This window comes from Xiphias gladius, chromosome 21 (genome assembly GCF_016859285.1).
Source record: "Xiphias gladius isolate SHS-SW01 ecotype Sanya breed wild chromosome 21, ASM1685928v1, whole genome shotgun sequence".
NCBI classification, from domain to species: Eukaryota; Metazoa; Chordata; class Actinopteri; order Istiophoriformes; family Xiphiidae; genus Xiphias; species Xiphias gladius.
This window is the reverse complement of record NC_053420.1, coordinates 3224581-3243064: the sequence shown is the minus strand read 5'-3', so window position 1 is coordinate 3243064 and position 18484 is coordinate 3224581. Positions and strand designations below refer to the sequence as shown.

The 18484-nt window shown below is 41.5% G+C and overlaps 1 protein-coding gene across 2 annotated transcripts in view; it reads right to left on the bottom strand.

The window, feature by feature from the left end:
* The window catches only part of chd6 (chromodomain helicase DNA binding protein 6), a 93398-nt gene that overhangs the window by 18343 nt on the left and 56571 nt on the right, over nucleotides 1-18484 (bottom strand). For both annotated transcript variants that reach the window (XM_040158522.1, XM_040158523.1), the window contains exons 12-31: nucleotides 17631-17752; nucleotides 15104-15347; nucleotides 13962-14138; nucleotides 13699-13842; nucleotides 12923-13021; nucleotides 12167-12323; nucleotides 11539-11749; nucleotides 11081-11276; nucleotides 9989-10153; nucleotides 9607-9786; nucleotides 9173-9283; nucleotides 8065-8267; nucleotides 7412-7492; nucleotides 7071-7189; nucleotides 6341-6500; nucleotides 5396-5485; nucleotides 5050-5153; nucleotides 4303-4432; nucleotides 1124-1202; nucleotides 7-64 (exon numbers count right to left, since the gene is read on the bottom strand). In XM_040158522.1, coding sequence (XP_040014456.1) covers nucleotides 7-64; nucleotides 1124-1202; nucleotides 4303-4432; nucleotides 5050-5153; nucleotides 5396-5485; nucleotides 6341-6500; nucleotides 7071-7189; nucleotides 7412-7492; nucleotides 8065-8267; nucleotides 9173-9283; nucleotides 9607-9786; nucleotides 9989-10153; nucleotides 11081-11276; nucleotides 11539-11749; nucleotides 12167-12323; nucleotides 12923-13021; nucleotides 13699-13842; nucleotides 13962-14138; nucleotides 15104-15347; nucleotides 17631-17752 — 2830 coding nt within the window. The remainder of the gene's footprint in view (nucleotides 1-6; nucleotides 65-1123; nucleotides 1203-4302; nucleotides 4433-5049; nucleotides 5154-5395; nucleotides 5486-6340; nucleotides 6501-7070; nucleotides 7190-7411; nucleotides 7493-8064; nucleotides 8268-9172; nucleotides 9284-9606; nucleotides 9787-9988; nucleotides 10154-11080; nucleotides 11277-11538; nucleotides 11750-12166; nucleotides 12324-12922; nucleotides 13022-13698; nucleotides 13843-13961; nucleotides 14139-15103; nucleotides 15348-17630; nucleotides 17753-18484) is intronic.

Sequence of the window (18484 nt, the reverse complement as noted above, 5' to 3'; positions counted from 1 at the left end):
TCTCACCTGGACCTGTACTGTCAGGCTTGTCTGAGGTATCAGTGCTGGAGCAGGTCTCCTCTCCCTGTGAATCAAAGACACACACACACACACACACACACACACACACACAGTTGTCCAAAGAGAAAACATCCAAATTAACACAATGGCAACACAGAAGGTTTTTTGTTTTGTTTTTTTTGTTTTTTTTACACACAACTACCATAAACCTTCTTTCAGACAGATACCTTGTCATAAGACTGGGAACTATGTTCAAATCAATATCACAATATTAGTAGGGATTTATAATAAGTAGTAAATATATACTAAATCATATATCAAATAAATAGATAGTTAATGCAATGAAGTGTGTTCTACTCTGATGTGGTACAACAGATGAAACTCTTTACAGTTTCCTACAAAAAAAACAAAAACATACCAAAATCATAGATAATGGTCTTAAATTAAGAGGAAACTTTCACATGAACTCGTTTTACCTTCACTTTAAACAACTGAAAACGGTAAAATAAATCTGCTTTTTGTTCACTGTGATGTTCTACAACTCCAAAACATTGTTAAAATTGACGTTTAGGATGATTTCTGCACCTTTTATAAATCACAAATTAAAGGGGAAAAGTACACAATCAATATAAAAGTGACAGGATACAGATTTATACTGCATCTCTTGCTAATTCCTCTCTCTTAAGCATTTAATCAAACCCAGCAAGTTGAGAAACTGATCTAAATCAGTGACTCAACACTTTGTCAGATTTTTCACGTGGAATTTCTTAATATCGTCATCTAGCATTTATCTGCTCTGGTATTAAATGTGTGGTTTTGTACTAAAATGCATCATTAACGCAACAGAATTGTTTTTACAGTACCCAGGGGCCTCGCACTTCTGTTGCTTATCAACTTGGAAGCATTGCAAATTTAATTTTTCCTTCCCCAGAGGCAATTTTAACTATCACCAAACAAAATTGGACTTTTTATATCAGCGTCTACAGTAAGGTAAAAGAAGATGATGGAAGAGTGTGTAAGAGTGGGTGCGACAGGATGAGAGACAGAGAGAGAGAGAGAAAGAATAAATGACAGAGATCTTTTTAAACACTAATGTCGCATCTCAGGAGAGCTTCCTCTTCACCTTGCTGCTCTCGTCTCTATCCTCCCCTCCATCAGCTTTGCTCTCAGTGTCATCCTTCGTCTCCTCAGTTTTGCACACACTGATAAAAGAAGCGACAGACAAGAGCAGAAAAACTTTAATAACACTGACAATGTCCTATTGAGCTCCCCAGCTGAACGACTGGGGGCAACACATGAAGACATAGAGAAAAGGAAGCGTACAGTCCACGGCAAACCCGAGTTTCCTTGATGTTTGACTGAAGATAAAACATGTCAGGGCACCGAAAAAAAGAAAAATGATTTCACAAGAAGAGGCTGTTAACGATGCAGAGACACAACAAAGAGCCTGTCAGAATGTGATCAGATGTAAAGACAGCTGGTTAAATATGAAACGAGAGAGCAAACTATGCAGCAGTGACTGTGAGTTAAAAGCAGCCCGGAGATGGAAATTCCTGAGGTGCCAGAAAATGTAACGAGGAAGACTTTTTAAACCAACGACGAAGCAGCTGAACATGTCAGCCGGTGTTTGGCTGATGGCAATGTACAAATGTGAGGATGAAACACATACACAAAAAGTCTCTAATAACAAAATACTATAATATCAATAGAAAAATAGACAGCAAATATAAAATACTAAATATGAAAAGGGTCTGTAGCACAGAAAAATACCAGAACAGAACTAAATTTGATCTACTTCCCAGCTGTGGGAAATTAATGAAAAGGAACAATGTGTCACAGCTACAGACGGATTGAATGTGGCCTCTATTGGTCTTTTTGTTCACCTGTTGCGATATGCAGGCACCTTGTTCCACTGGGGACTTTCAAAACCCTGGCAATGACCTGGCTAGTACTTTATATATCTGTATACACTGTGTAGCACTGTAAGTAGTGGAAGAGAACTACACAGCTGAACGTGTCCCACAGTTTACTAAACAGACAAAACGCGAGGGAGCCACAATGGAGAGAAAATCTGATCAATCTCAAGGTTTTATCGGTTCTCAGTCATCCTGGAGTAAACTGTCTCGGCGTGGATCAAACTCACTTTGCCAAGCTAAAAGAAAACGTCTGGTATAGGGGGGAATAACCCTTCATTTTTAGAAAATACTTCTTTCCAGTCATTGCTTTCTATGCTGGATTTAAAGATGTTGAATCAATTTTTAAAAACCGCTTTCTGATTATGGTTCAGAGAGCACAGCTAATTTCTGAGTAAACATAACTAATGAAAACGACAGAAAATATAAAGGGGTGACAGATCAAAATGCACATGGAGAAATTGTTTGCTATGGGGAGTAAAGGCCAACAGCTCAAACCGGTAAAATGCCTTATGTACTAATAACGTGAATTAACCTTCCTCATTTTAACTTTATTATCGATATTTATTTACTTCGGTTGAGATATTAATTAGTTTTAATTTATCCACTTTGATTGCTGACTTTTAGACTTTTGAAAAGTATTATGTATCCTCTCCAAACAATAAATATCACCGAAAGCCAAATTAAAGTCAATCTACAACCCTTTCTATAAGGACCGACGATTTTTTTTGTCCCAACTCCAAAACTTTTAAGCTCCATAAATATTACATTTCTTTTCCACAACTTCTTTGCTGTGGTGTAAACTCCACAGGAGGCTAAACACCCCTGGAGCAGCACTGAGGAAAAGTGTAACCGTTTTTGTGAACATTTTGTGCAGGTTTTGTACCATGCCCTCTGCGTGCACAAATTCACCCTTGTAATTTGTCCCCTTCGTGGTATTTATTTATATTTCACATCCTGTTCCAAAGCTGTGTGGGAAGCCTGCAGAGTTAACATTACGAGACTTGAAGATTTTCCTAGCGCACGGCTCAGCTGGGAACGGCTTCAGGTTGAACAGGTAACAAAGCAAATGACAACTTCAATTAGCCCCAGGAGGAGGATCAAAGCCTCCTGTTCAAATGTGTGCGTCTCATCTTCATAGCTCTGCCATCAGCCGACAGAGGAGCACCCGGAAAAGAAATTTCCCACACTTAGTTTACTCCCTCTACTTTCTCTCTGGCTCACTTTCTTTCACTGTCAATTATTCTCTCTGGCGTCACTACAGGTTCTTTTTGCAAGTAGAGTGAAACTACCAGAGAAATTACTTGTGATGAACGTTTTCACAGTTATTCTGAGAAAAAAAGAAAAGAAAAAAAAGAGCGTACCTTTTACAGTTCAGTGGTAGGTTAAGGCTAAAATTGAGCACTGTATAGCTTATACACCTGCAGATGTGTGTGCCGGTCTGTTAGCTCTCATCAAAACATGATCTGGCTGCTATCTTGTTAATAATGAGCACCCTGCCATTCGCCTTTGCATTTATGTTTGCATTTCTGTGTGTTCTTAATCTTGCTCCCGGCACTCGGAGTGTAAAGCAGGTGTGTGGGTGGGGAGGTGGCAGCGTCGACAAAAACAAACATGGCTTCAGAGTAGACGGGACGTGTTTTTTGCACCAGCGTTGGCACCTGCTGTGAACGCCACTACGGTGACTGAGAGAAGCGATGACTGTCGGAAAGGATGAAGTGGCTCCTAATCAAGATCTGCAGGGAAGCTAATCTGCGGACGTACACGTGTGTCACTTCTGTACCTGTCCATACCCTGTATGTGTAAGGCTGGATTGCCCTCTGGGCAACAGCGGGCAACTGAAAGCTCCGGGTTTACTGTGGGTCAGCGACACTAGTTTGCGCTAATTTTTTTCTTCTGGAATAAGCACCAACAAAGCTAAATATCAGCTGAGACGCTGAGGGTCACGAGGTGGCCTCCGCTTTATCACCTAATCTCTAAGAGGTTCCCTGTGTGACCCGAGCTTACTCAATGTGTTTAATCACGTAACCACGCAACAGATCTGGGTCCATGTAGCTTAAAGTTTGTGTGCAAAAGGAATATTGTTATGATTTTATTTTGTTGATTTCAAATAACACTTTTATTTTCATCCTCAAAAATTCTGAAGAGGCGTTCCCATTAAGATGTTCATTTATATTTTCCATAATTATGTACGACACAAAAACATCAGTTAGTAAAAAGTGTCCGCGTACATAAGGGCAATCTTTTAAGGTGTATAAACATACCGTGTGTACAGGTCTGTCAACGTGTTTGGATTTTTTGTGATACCCAAGCACGGCTTTGTCTAACTAAGTTTTTCTAATCTGTGCACGCTTGTGCGCTTGTGTGTGTACATATGCATGTACCCTACCTGTCAGCCATGTCGGAGGCCCCCTCTCCTCCTCCCTGTTCCGCAGACAGCGCTGTGACGTCCGGCATCCCCACCCTCTCCAGGAAACACAGCTCTGGATCCGCACGCATGGCGTTGTACCGCTCATATCCTGTGCAGGGACAAACATTGATGGAAAGAATCACGATTAAAAACACGGAAAAAGACGTGGTGCACACACACACGCACACACACACACACACGCACACACACACACACACACACACACACACACACACACACACACACACACACAGCAGAATGTTCCCTTCCTCTGCCAGTGCTGTTGGGTCGCCCCTCCTGCAAACGAGCTGACAGTAATTTGGGTTTTTAGTGTCCTGTGATGGTCTAATCCTGTTTCTGGGGTTTAAGCACAACGGCAATAATACACATCTGGGTGCACATCACACACATACAAACAACTGGTGCCATATTTGTTCCCTGACTGATTGTTCACAGTTGTTTAAACACTGTTTCACTGCATCTAAATCTTCTTGACATATTTTAAAAGAACGCTGCTCAAGTCAAGCTTTAAACATCACGTCGTAAGTCATTAACAACCGGAGGACCTTGAAATCACAAGGCGAAAAATGTTTAGCAAAAAATAAAATGAGCTCGTGCTCATGCAACCTTTTCGACCTAAAAGAAAAAACCCCCAAAAAATTTTAAAAAACTACAACAGGCAACTGTTGAAAAACTCTCGAACTGTGAATTGACACCAGTCCTCACCGTGTTTGTGGACTCCTATGAGGAGAGACTTGTCAGCTTCTGCATCCCACCATGTAGCAGGAATCTCTATGTAGTCGATGTCAGGTAGTGACACCTCAAGTTTACTGTCGAAACAAACAGACACAACAGACAGACGTGTATTTTTATATTTTCAGTTTACAAGCAGGGAGAGAAAAGTATTCAACGAGCCAATGAATCAATAAATCACTACGCAAATTTCCTGACCAGATTTTGAATCTAGAAACAAAAGATACATTTCTTAACTTAAAAGTAAGTACAGTTTATCAACAAATCAACAAACCACCTGAACAATCTACAGGTACAATATGAAGAACAGGCTCCGTACCTGGCAAGTATCCCCTCGAGAGCCTGACTGGCGGCTTCACCCAGCACCTCCACCTTCAGGTAGTACAACATCCTCACCCTCAGTAGCACCCTGTGGGGAGAAAGAGAGAGAGAGAGAGAGAGAGAGAGAGAGGGAGTTGTACTTTGTCTCATAAAGGCAGCACAATAGAAAATTACTGTCTCGCTCTGAATGGACCTCAGTTCAGCTTGTTCCGACTGGTTGACTTAATCCTAACAGTGTGCGACGGCGAAATGTTTTATTGATGCTTCTTCTTCAGGCTTTATATTGTCTCGCTCTTGATTTTCCTGACGCTTTGTTATCTCTCCGCTACTGTAAATGAGAGTCCTTCTGTCGACAAGTTTTCCCGAGAATGAATTAAAAGCCTCTGCTCTCACCTGGCCACGCGCACCGGTATAAAGGAGTAAACACTTCACATCGTAAATAAAAACAGCTCCAGGCTTCAGAGTGAAATTGAAATACTCGACTGACTACACGTCTAACAACCAGGCGGGCTATGTTCCTGTCCTAATGCTGTGTTGTTGTTGTTTTGTCAAAGCCTTTTAAAATACCGTCGCCGTCATGTTGAAGCACCTCCTGCTTACAGGAAGGTATAGATTGCTACAAATCCCTGATCACTAATCAGTTACATAAAATAACCTACACTGCTGACTGTGGTGCTTCTAGTAGCTGGTGCTCTGCAGCTCGTAATTTGCACAACTACACTGGTTGAGCTTAAACACAAAAAAATAAAAATAAAATAACTTATTTAACTTATTTATAACTAAAAAAAGGTTAAACAATTACATCATCGAGCTTGCACTATTTCATCTACAAAACTGTTGTGTTTGGTTCAGTTGTTTCTCTGGGACTATGTCAAGGTTACAGAGCAGTAGATGTCCGCTTGACCCGGTGAATCGGAGCCGGTAAAGCTGGTGGTAAACTGACTTGTTGCAGTGCTGTTTGAGGTGTTTCTTGTAGCTCTCATCCTGCAGAACCACCTCTGGGTTACAGTGGACCAGCCAGTCAGCGTTCTTCACTTCAGGAACATTTAACTGATTCTTCAGCTTCTTCCCCTTCCGACCCCGAGGTACTGGAGCTGATAAACCTGGGACAAGGGAGGGAGGGAGAAAGAACGGGGGGGAAAATAACTAGCCGAGTATGGAAATTTCTCTATGGTAATTGCTAACCAAGGATTTTGTAAATAGTGTAATACATGCTGAAATTTTAATGAAAATAAGCAATAAAGTGCTGGACAGAGTTGGAGGTTCTAAGCTAATATTACTTGCAAAGTCCAACAAAGTTATGATGTAAGTCAATAGACACAGTTAAAGGGGAATTACACCAGTTTTACACATTAAACCCATTTAACAGGTCTTGGGCTATATAAGGCCTTTTGTGGCTCTGTCGGGGATCTGATAAATCAATAGCATTAGCAAAACACACCCAAATCTCTCACCAAACTGTCAGTGGTCGAGTTGCATTCTGGGTAATGTGGGTGCTAGATTTTGTAACGTAGAAGTAGAGCGTCAAAGACAATGTCTCTGGTTCTGACGCATGGACTTTTAATCCTATTTTTCTTAACTATCTATTGGGGGTTATAGGAGTGCAACCAAAGTGGCGGAGTATAAGGCCCTACACTAGACGTTGTTGTGTAACCGAGTAGCGAAATGCTAACCAGAGTGATTGAGCAGCGCCTGGTCCTGGCCTTCCTTGGTGGGTGTGATCAGATCCCAGATGAAGCTCTTGATCTTGTCATCACCTTTGTAGTGTCTCAGGCAGTAAACCAGCAGAGCCCTGCATAACAAAAAAGATGAATCTTTAATTTTTTTTACTTTTGTTTTGCCACTTCTCGTATACAACAGTGGCTATGCTTACAGGTAAAGAGTCGGGCACCGCAGCTCTGACCCCGGTGCCTGGTTACTTGTCTTCGATGGTTCCTTCTACTCACTGTAAATTATTGTGCATATTTCAGAATTCTTTAGGGTAAATCCGTAAATGGAGACTTGCTTTCCTTACCTACAGATCACCTCCATATCTCTCTCCGCCAGGTGCCATTTAAACCGGCCGTGGTTTAGGATGTCCTTCCACCGACCCCAGCTGGAGAGACAAGAGGTGGAAATGTAGAGGGGGGAGCAAAGAAGAAAGAAATAGAAAGAGGAAATACAACAGGTCATAGAGAAGGACTGAGACCAATAAATAAATTGATCTTTTCGGCTGAAACAAATGTGCGATCACTAGCAAAGTTTATTTTCTTCACCTGAAACCAGTCAAAAATTGGCTCTGTTGTATTTTTATATTTTTTTATTTTACCAACTTTGTAAACAAAAGATTATGAGCATTGAGTATCAAGATGTCATCCCACAAGGTTTAAGATTTTGGCTGCGAGTTGTGAGGGATGTGTACGTTCCTACTGGTTAGAAACAAATTAAAAAATGTGTCAATTTTATATTGTTATTTTTTATGTTTTATATTGTTGTTATATTGTTATTGTACTATAGGTTCTGCTTACCTGCAGTACAGAACATTCAGTTTTGAGGTCATTTTGCCGCTACAGAAATACTCTCCAGGTCACTTGGAAAAGGACCCATTTCTTCTGTTATTTCTGCACATTTAATTGTGTGTGAATATTCAGGCAGATGTGAATTATTCTAATATTTCTAAGGTCGTACCCGAAGATGAGCAGATTCTTTTCAACCCGGAAGCACTCGGCACGGAGGTAGCGCCGGCTGCGGTCTCCCAGGCGACGAGTCCGACACGGCCGCTCCTCCGAATCGCTGTCCAGCTCCGAGAACTCCATCAGCTCGTCGTCCTCGAAGGAGTTGTAGTGACGGGTCTGTTTCCTCACCCGCGGCGTGTCGATCACCAAGGACTCCTGCGTCAGAGAGACAAATGCAATGAGAAAAACGGGTATAAAGGTAGATTCCCTGGCCCCTTACCCTAACCATCACAACTAAATGCATAACCCTAACCCAGACCTGATTCCAGCCTGAACCCTAAAACCAAGTCTGAACCCTCAAACAGCCCTTTGATGGTGTGTGTATGTAGAGCCATAGAGGTGTGTGTACACACACGCACACACACACACGCGCACACACACACACGCGCGCACACACACACACACACACACACACACACGCACACACACGCACACACGCACACACACACACACACACACACACACACACACACAGAGAGAGAGAGAGAGAGAGAATGAAGACAGTAGCAGTGCTTCGTGTACAATCTGCTTCATTCATTAAGGCAGCCCATCTGTTAGGGAGGAGGGAAGAGGAGAGAGGAAGAAAAGGAAAAAGAGGAGGATGATTCCTTCATCCTCCTGTCTTACTCTCAATTCCATCCTGCCCTTGTTTACTCCTTTCCCAGTTTGGGAGCTTGGCTTCATTTCCCAACCATCCATCTTTGTTTTCACTAACTTGGATAAGATCCATTTTTCTTTCCAAGCCTTATGTTGCTCCCCGTCCCGTTATCTCCATTCATTCCACCGTTACTCCTCCTTCTTATTTGTGCTAGATGGAAGGTCATCTCCTGTTCAGTGGTTAATGTTTCACCTCTATTCATTTTATCCTCTTCCTGTTTATCACTTTGATTAATTTCCTGCATACCTTCATTTTTTCTTTGTGATCCTCTCTGTCTTTCATTTCTGTGCCATCTTCTCTCTTTCTGTCCCTTTTCTCTGGAGTGCCTTTATTTCTTTGAGTCCCTCTTTTCTCCTCTCCTGCTTTCATTCTTAAATTTGTTCCTCGCTCCATCTCTCTGTACCTTCTCAGATTTGGAGTCGATCTCCACTTCAGCAATCTTGGCCCATTTCTGCCAGAAGTTGGGGTCATCCAGAGAAATGTCTGTTCTGTTACCAGATGAGATGAAACTGGCCTGAAGAAAGAAAAACAGAAATACAAGGTGAAAAAAAAAAAAAAAAAAAAAATCAGTTTCTGGTTGATATTAACTGGGTTTTGACAGATGCTTGGACTGAAGCTGCCAATTGCCAGTGTTCTGCGCAAATATTTAGCATCTGTACATTTGATCTTGATACCAAAATCCTCCAAGTATTCAGTGTTTCCACCAATAAGCGTCTGAAACAGGATTTAGACTATCAGATTAAATATAACACCACCTGAATCCAAGACAACAACTATCAGCCCAAGTTAAAAGCTTTTCCCAAATATTGGGCTTTACGGATGTTTGAGGATTTCTACCTTAGCAAACGTGGACCCCTTCCCCTCAGACTGGATGGTGATGGTCTGAGTTCGCCTCTGAAGTATCTGATCGATGTCTTCCTCGCAGAATTTAGAGCCCTCATCTTCTTCATCCATCAGGGCTCCGTATGCTCCTTTTTTCAACAAATCCTCCACCTCTAGCTTAGAAAGCTGCTGCACCTGCAGAGACACATAGACACACACAGGTTAGGATCCATCCTCCTTGTATTCCTCATCCACATACATCTTAAAACTACTAAGGCCAAAGATAACGTAGTAAGATAGAGTTCCAAAGCCAGACTGCTCTCCGTTGATTGCATGTCTGCAGACAGCGATCCTGACGAACACATCTTATTCTGCCTGATAAAAAGTCATCTCTCACCCCGTTGAGGCTTCCTTTACGGTTGATGTCTTGGAGGACGGCTTTGTCCAGTCCGAGCTTCAGACTGGCCTTGTCAAACATTTCCCTCTCGTACGAGTTCCTGGTGATCAGTCTGTAAACTTTGACCGCTTTGCTCTGGCCAATCCGGTGGCAGCGTGCCTGGGCCTGGGACAGAGCGGGACGGGACAAAGACATGAAAAATAGCCCCAGGGTAAAGCCTTACGTTTAACTGCGACTGTGCTTGCAGTTGGATTTACAAATGCTTTTGGGGGAATTAACGTTTTTATGCATTAACTGAAGAAAAAGGAAAAGCAAAGTAAGATTTGCATCAGTGCTTGTAACGAGAGGTGATTTTACCGTAACTGGATAGTTAATATAACTTTAAAAAAAAAGACCCTAATTGTGAAGCAAAAGCTCACTGTTTAGCATTTTAAAGGTCATTATTAAGTGTGATGAGGATGAATGCATTTAACAAATTAATCAAAATCACCGTTTGATTGGGGTTTTTTTTTTTAATAAATTACAAGCTTTATTGCAAAACATCTCTTTTCAACCTCATCCACACGGATAATTATCTAAATTTTTTATGTCTCCTTGTATATTTTTAGCAAAAAATCAATTTTGATTTATCAGCAAGTGTTTAAAAATAGTGCATGATTAACTTAACCTGCAGTTTAATCAGAGTGACCGATGAGAATCATCAGGCTGCACATTTAACAGCAAGCAATGCTGAAAGCAATTCAGTTTTCACCACTGAAGACATTTTCTGTTTACTTGATACCTGACAGGAAAACCCAAACCCACAGTCAGGTAGCATTGTGCACCCACAGCACGCATTTTGTCATCTACTGCAGTCCCAAAAGGAAACACAAATGCTGCTACATGTTAAAGGGCTAAGACAAGCAGCAGCTTAGCACAGTAGAAAAAAAGAGTGTGAATTAGATAGAAGATCTCGGGTTTTTTTTCATGTCCTGTGAACACAGAATAATCTGTTTTACAAATGACACGCTCGTCTCTTCAGCTTTGGGAGTAGTCCACGTACGTGCAAACTTCCGTTACTCTTTTGGCCGGACCGCCAAGCTCCCTGCTCACCTGCAGGTCGTTCTGGGGGTTCCAGTCTGAGTCGAAGATGATGCAGGTGTCAGCGGCCGTCAGGTTGATTCCCAGCCCTCCAGCTCTGGTGCACAGCAGGAAAACGAAGCGGTCCGAGTCCGGCTTACAGAACCTGTCTATGGCCGCCTGCCGCAGGTTCCCTCGCACACGGCCGTCAATGCGTTCGTATGTGTAGCTGGAAAAATAACACACATACATTAATGTCAAGGGAATCTTTCCACCCTTCTTTCTCCTTTCTGCCAACTGTTGCATCACATTCTTTGTTCATCTCTCCCAAACCCCCATCCCTGCTTTTTCTATCTTTGCCTCTGCTTTTCTGTTTTTCCTTCCCACTTTCCACGTTCCTTTTTTGTTGTTTCCTTTCATTGTTCACTTTCCTTCATTTTTACCTGCTCCTTCAATATTACCTCCCTTCCTTCCCCTCCCTCTCTCCTCACCGTCTCTGGATGAGGTAGTCCTCAAGGATGTCCAGACAGCGGACCATCTGGGAGAAGACCAGGACTTTGTGTCCCCCGGCCAGCAGTTTGGGCAGCAGCTTGTCAATCAGCACCAGTTTACCGGCTGCCTGGATCATGGCCTGCAGCTGGAAGTCCGGTGCATCCGGACTGTGGCTCTTCTTGAAGCTTTCCAGAATCTTCTCCTCAGCTCCTGAAAAAAAAAAAAAAAAAAAAGAAGAAGACAAAGATAAGGGAGGGAGAAGATTTTAAGGGATGCAGAGGACCATAGCCCATGGTAAGTCTAAGAGAATTCTGTTTTTTAGTTCCTCGGTAAAAGAAAATATTTGAGTGTTGAGCTCAAGTTGACCAATAATTAACTACTCAACACTACACTGCCATCAGTGTTTGGTTGAACTGCCTGCTGCTTGAGCACGTGTTACTATTGTAAAATGCTGTGTAATTATAGATTGTTGATAAATTTCTCATTATAGTTGATGTGACACTAAAGAGGTGCAATAGAGACTCAGTTTGCGTATAAATTATAGGTGGCACTCAAGGAGTTCCTTTCTTTTGTTGAAGGTCTGGCACATGTGTGTAATACCCTGTGAGTGTGTGTGAGTGTTCTCACCTGTGATAAGGTAGGGGTGGTTGCAGCACTTGCGGAGCTCCATCATGGTGTTGATGAGGTTGGGCATATTGTGTTGGTTTGCTCCTTTGGACAGAAAGGAGAAGTTCTTCTCCAAGATGGCTCGGTAGTATTTCTTTTGGATGTTGGTCAGCTCCACCTGCGGGAACAACAAACAGAAGGAGTGAAAACGTCCGAACTTGTTTCGTTTCAGTTTTTAATGGTTACACATTACCTCTGTTGTTGTGTTATGTTTTCTCTGCCCACTGCCTAATAATTCAGCCAGTCATAATGATAAACAATGATCAAACCATCCATCCATGCATCTACTGTACTTGCCGCTTATCCTGTTCAGTAAGCTGGTCACTCCATCACACACATACAGGAAACATTCAGATTCACACCTTCGGTACCTTGAAGTACTGTAAAACTTCCCCATCTTAATTAACATAAATTTATAAATTTAATTTTGTTTAGAACTTAATTTTGACCAAAGAGACTAATAAAGACTAAAGGCTAATATTTCTGATAAAAACAAGCCTCATTACTGGACTCATTATCGAGGCCACGTTAATGAAGCTTTTGTCGTGATGTTTTGGCTGAATGATCCAATTCAGCCAAAACAGAATGAAGTGGGATAAGAGTTCCTCCCATTAATGGTAAGATCTTAATGTTATTCAAACATGGAAAGAGAGTACAAGTATGAGTATTCTGAACATCACTTGATTTATGGAACTGTTTGTTTTTATAAAACTCCACCTCTATGATGGTCTCTTCTTTAGGAGCCAGGTTTTTTTCTACGTCGTCTTTCAGTCTCCTTAACATCATGGGCTTCAAAATGGCCTGAAGCTTCTTCACCTATCGAAGAGAAAAGGGGAGGAGTGAATGAATCAAAAATTCAAATGCTACGTACATTTTTTTTTTCCTTGTCTGAAAAAACGTCAAGCCTCTTCCCTCCTCTTTATGTCCATGCGAAGAGAGTTTTTTTTACGAATCCAATATATTTTTGTTTTGAGAAAAGGAAAAATGAGAGAGAGAGAAAAAAAACGCAGGTGAGCCGAAGTGAGAAAACAAAGGGGCACAGAGCTACTGAAAAACCAGGGTGACAAGAGAGAATAGCAACATGAGCATGCATCTAATGCAAGCGCCAACACCTTCCTGTAGCTACTTTTCACAGCAAAAGCCTTTGGCCTGGCTTAAAAGAGCACTCCACTGATTAAGCAGCAACGGACAGTCTGAAAAAACAGTAGCAAAATAGATGCAGCAGGACAAGAGATATCATCTTTTTTATTTTTATTTTACTTTGTTCTTCCTCGTCAAAGCCTGCCACCCACATCACCCACAATGCAACTCGAGACCTCCAGATTTTTTTATACTTTTCAAAGTTGTAGTCTTCAGCCCCAACCAACATATGCAGGAGTGAAAGACCCGTAAACAGACTCTGATGCGTAAAATCAGTGGAGTTCCCTTTTAAGTTTACGACCAAGTCTTTTTTTGCTTGTAGTATCTACATGAAAACAGTTTTCTGAGGATACCTGTTCATCCGTTTTGAGGTCTCCAAACTCCTCCAGGAAGCTGCTTTCTGAAGGAAACTGCAGCGGTTCCAGGAAGTTCAACAGGCTGAACAACTCTTCCACGGAGTTCTGCAGCGGGGTTCCTGTCAGCAGAACCTTGTGCTCCTGTTAAGAACGTGGACGGGAATATCTTTAAAAAACGTGAAACATTCATCCAAATGTAGCGCAAGTGTGAAACCGAACTGCAAGAAAATTAAAGCGCGTCCCCACACACACAGACTGACCAAGTTCATGAGTTTGAGTCCCTCCAGCAGTTTGCAGTTCCTGTTCTTTAGTCTGTGGGCTTCGTCGATCACCACGCAGCGCCAGTGCAGCTTCTTCAGCTCCGGACAGTCGGCCATGATCATCTCAAAGGTGGTGATCAACCCGTGGAACTTCAGCACGCCGGGGATAGTGTTACCCTGTGGGCACGAGACAGGGGGGGGAATCACACGTTTAAATTATCCGCGGACCTTGAGGTCTCCTCTTCTGCATTATTTGTTGTTTCCCTTCACTTCCAAGTTTATCATGCATGACCAGAATTAGTATTTACTACCCTTGGATATCTGCAGAGAGTTAAATTCGAAACTTATGACGTTGTAGCATAGTAGCTGCAAACGCTACAGTAGTGATAACTGTATTGTGTATTCATCTGAGACTGCATAAGCAGCAATAAGAAACCTGTTATGAGTCTGAATATTTATACCAGAGAGAGTGAAAGAAAAGGAAAGGGCCATTCTATGTAAGTACATAGTTGAAATGGTCCACTATGGAAGTGTTCAAGAAGGTAATCACTTTGTGGCCAGAGATAGAGCTGCCCAGTGGCGTAGATTCAAGCACAGATAGTGGTCACAAGGTGGACACTGTTCACTTACGAGGAAACCCCCAACGAAACAAAATATAAACATACTGAACTAAATCAAAATATACTGAACTAAACTACACGCAAACGTACTCTGTTACATGCGCTATTAATAAAAATGTATACATTTCCAAAAGGATCACTCAGGACTCCTTAAAGAATTAAAGATGAACCATTCCTTACACTAGTCAGAAAATTAGAAGATAGATTTATGAATGTCTTTTAAGGCTGTTTCCTAAAGAAGAGACCTGCAGATACCCGGTGATTCACAACAGAGTAAACAGATACAGGGGGTGAATTTCCTTTCAAGAAGCCAGAAAAAAGCCAAACATCAGCACTTCGGTCTTTTATTTTCTATTTGGGCCAGTCCTCCCGAGGATACAAAAGTGAAGAAATCCTCCACACAGCCGTCTCCACCTTCCACCTTTAGTTCCATTTATGAAAACATCACACAGGTGACTCATGCACTGGGTGATGGATGAGAGGCGATGACCACGCAGACACTGATGAAGAACCAAACACTACCTGTGGGTCTCTGTGAAACATCTCGTACTGCAGGATCATCTGCCGGCTGATCTGGGAGCCGTGATACACGATGACGTTCATGTGCGTCCACGTGCGAAACTCCCTCTCCCAGTTGGTGATGGTGGACAGGGGGGCTATGATGAGGAAGGGGCCGCGGATCCCCATGTTGAAGATCTCGTACAGAAAGGTGATGGACTGGATGGTCTTTCCCAAACCCATTTCATCTGCCAGTATACAGTTTTTTCTAGGCAGAAAAGCAAAGACGCTGTGAGAGAGCAGGAGAGCGCAAAGGGAGCCTTATGTTCTGCCATAATCCTAAAATACGGGAAGCACATCCGTTTCCACTAATTAGTACAATAATTAAGCTAATTAATGCATTGCTATTCGTGTAAACATACTTGTCTCAGCATGACATATTGGTGATACTTACATGAACTCTGGATCTCGAGGCATAAATGAACTGCAGCAGTTGTCGTTGCAGCAGTTCTTTATTAAAATGCTAATTTATGGTCAAATCTAATCAGAAAATCTATAGAAAAGTGTACCCCTGAGGAGTGAAAAAGACCACAAAGTCTTTTCTAAGGTGCGTTCATGGGTTTGTGTCAACACTCAGGTAGAGCTATAATCACAGAAGAGTGGAATAAAAAAAGATTCACATTTGAATCGGATGGTAAGCCTACTTTAACAAAGAACTTTTTCTTTTTTTTTTACACTTTTTTTCCTTCTTTTGGGTATGATAATGATGGTATGTTTTCACCTCTCTTATTATAACATGTTGACGGAACATAAAAGGTGGAAGAGTACAGCTACAACAGGTTCAGTCACACACTTATATGTATGAAAAGGTTTTTGTGCACCGGCCACAAAGCGATTCCCTCTGAAAGCGTTTTCTTTTCATTGTGAGTGATGGGTGACAGAATCCAGAGTGTTAAAATGATCTTTAAATGTTCAGCTGGAGCCTGAACTGTGCGAAGCTTTAGCGATCTGAGCTTGAAAAATCAAGCGGGTATGTTCCGAAGTCGCAGTCTTTTTAGTACAAAACTCGCCCTTTGTGTTACCATCCCTCTGCCCATGGCTGAGCAAGCAAACACACAATCTGTTGCAGCACAAAGAGGGAATTTCCTGCAAAAAGGACTCCAAGTCTAGAAGACACCTACTTGATCTGACTAACTCAGACTGCTGAAGTCTCATATCAGCTTCAGATGAACTTTAAAGTGTCTTTACTGTATCTTCACACAGACTGGGGATTTTGTCCCCGCATCACTTACACTAAAATCGCCGTAGGAGGGTACCTCTTTGCAGCCTGTAGTGATGAAGGGGATAATTACAGCAACCAGGAACTCTTTAAATATACAGATGGGCATGTGAGTATTGTTTTAAGGTACACTATAAAAAAAAAAAACAAAGAAAAAAAAAAAAACCAGGAACCTATCTTTCAAAAGCGTCTATGATGTCATGACTTTGTCCACAGCCATGTATTTGCTATTAAAAAACACTCTGCCTCATCTTTAGGGAAGACAAGTGTTTCCATGCTTTCCAGACTTCATAATCTGCCAGGGGGAAAGGAGTTTTGACTCATTGGTGTTCTGCTTCCCATATGAAACATTTCTGGCAGTAGAGTTAAGTGGTTTAAAAAAAATATATATATAGGTCACTGTCTGACCCAAGCAAAATGGTGGGCGAAGTGAATTGCATTCCTTCAAACTTGGATTTCTGGGCTTAAATGTTACGGGCAGTCTTCTATAGTAATATGAACAGTCATATTGCTAAATCCCAAAATATCAATGTAGTTTTGAGAGGTGATTTTGAATCAGACTGTTACCTCAAGCTAAAAAAGATCAATACAATACTGTATATTTAAACTGGAAATTGGATTTCAGGTGCAAGTTTTTGGGGTTTTTTTATTTCGTATTTTTGCATTTGAAGGAAAAACAGAAATCCTCCAAGTGAGAGGGATTTCTGCACCTCGTTTCTACACGAATCTCTTTCAGTGACAGGAATGTGTTTCAGATCAGAAGCAGCGCTGCCTTTAGTCTGGGTTACTTAGGATTATGGTTAGGATTAATGGAACGTTCGCTTGACTTTATGGAATTATGTCTTTAAGGTTGTCACAGCTGTAGCGGGTGTGCAAGTGTAACTCTGAATACCTGGGAGATGTCGAGTGCCGAGTGAGCCATCTCTATTTGTCCACTTTCAACCTCAGACACATTCAACACTTGAGAACTAATTTTGTCCCAGTGTGACCAAGAACACCATGTCAACGAGTCAGAGTTATTATGGTTTTAGTTGTAGATTAGCTGTCACACTCACACTGTTTAGTCTGTGGGACTAATTTGTTCATGTTACTTTTTGTTGACATTGTGCTTAATTTGTGTTTTATTTAACACCAAATGTTTATTTTGGATTTCGTTTAAATTAAAAACTTTGGTCAGTGAGGGCATACAGATTTAATTTATCTTAGTCACAGTGTTTAAACCTCAACCCCGTTAAGTTGCTCTGACGGGTCCAAACATGTTTGTGTATTCACCTGTTGTACCAGTTGAACAGTAGCCAGTTCATTCCCTCTAACTGGTATTCTCTGAGCTGGTTTCCATTCCGGTAATCTCTGGAGTGTTCCAACTTCTGCCATTTCTCTGGAGATGGACGTTCCTGCGATGTGAACACACACTCAAATATACATTGTTTTTTCTTGTTGTTCCACTGACTCGTTTACCATTTAATTTTCAGTACCAATTCCTGTAATAAACAAACAAAATGTAGCAGGTTATCATCTATCAGATTAAAGCTGAACTATCTACAAAATATGATTAACAACCCCCGATTAGATGTGATGTGAAAATGTTTTCTATGCCAGCCGAATCATTCACACTACAAAGATTTTGTCCAACAAAAGAACCGGGAGAATATCAGATATTAAAACTGTTAGCTTCCCCACATAAGTCAGAAAAGAGGTAAATGAGTTGTTCCAATTTTAAAAAGGTAAGAGAGACTGGAAAACTGATAAAATAAGTGGCGTAACAGACTGTTGCTGATAGCACATAATAAGTGATGATACTAGTTTTGAAATGAATGACGGCAAAAGAGCAATAATTTGCTTGAATCTCGCTCCTGTATCTCTCACGAGTTGAAAGAGACTCTAGATAATTGCTGCTATTTATGCAGCAATTTTGTATTGAACATCCAGCAAAGTAAATGTAACTGTTATGCATCTCTGAATCCCTACATCTCTGTTCTGCTCAAATTAAATGACCCCTCCTGTAGATTCCACACTAAACAGTGAGGCACAGATGTGGAGAGAATTGTGGGTCAAAGAACAGCAGATGTTTTACATGGATATGATTGTGAGGGCTTTCAAAGCCTCAATGTCACTTCTAAAAGCAA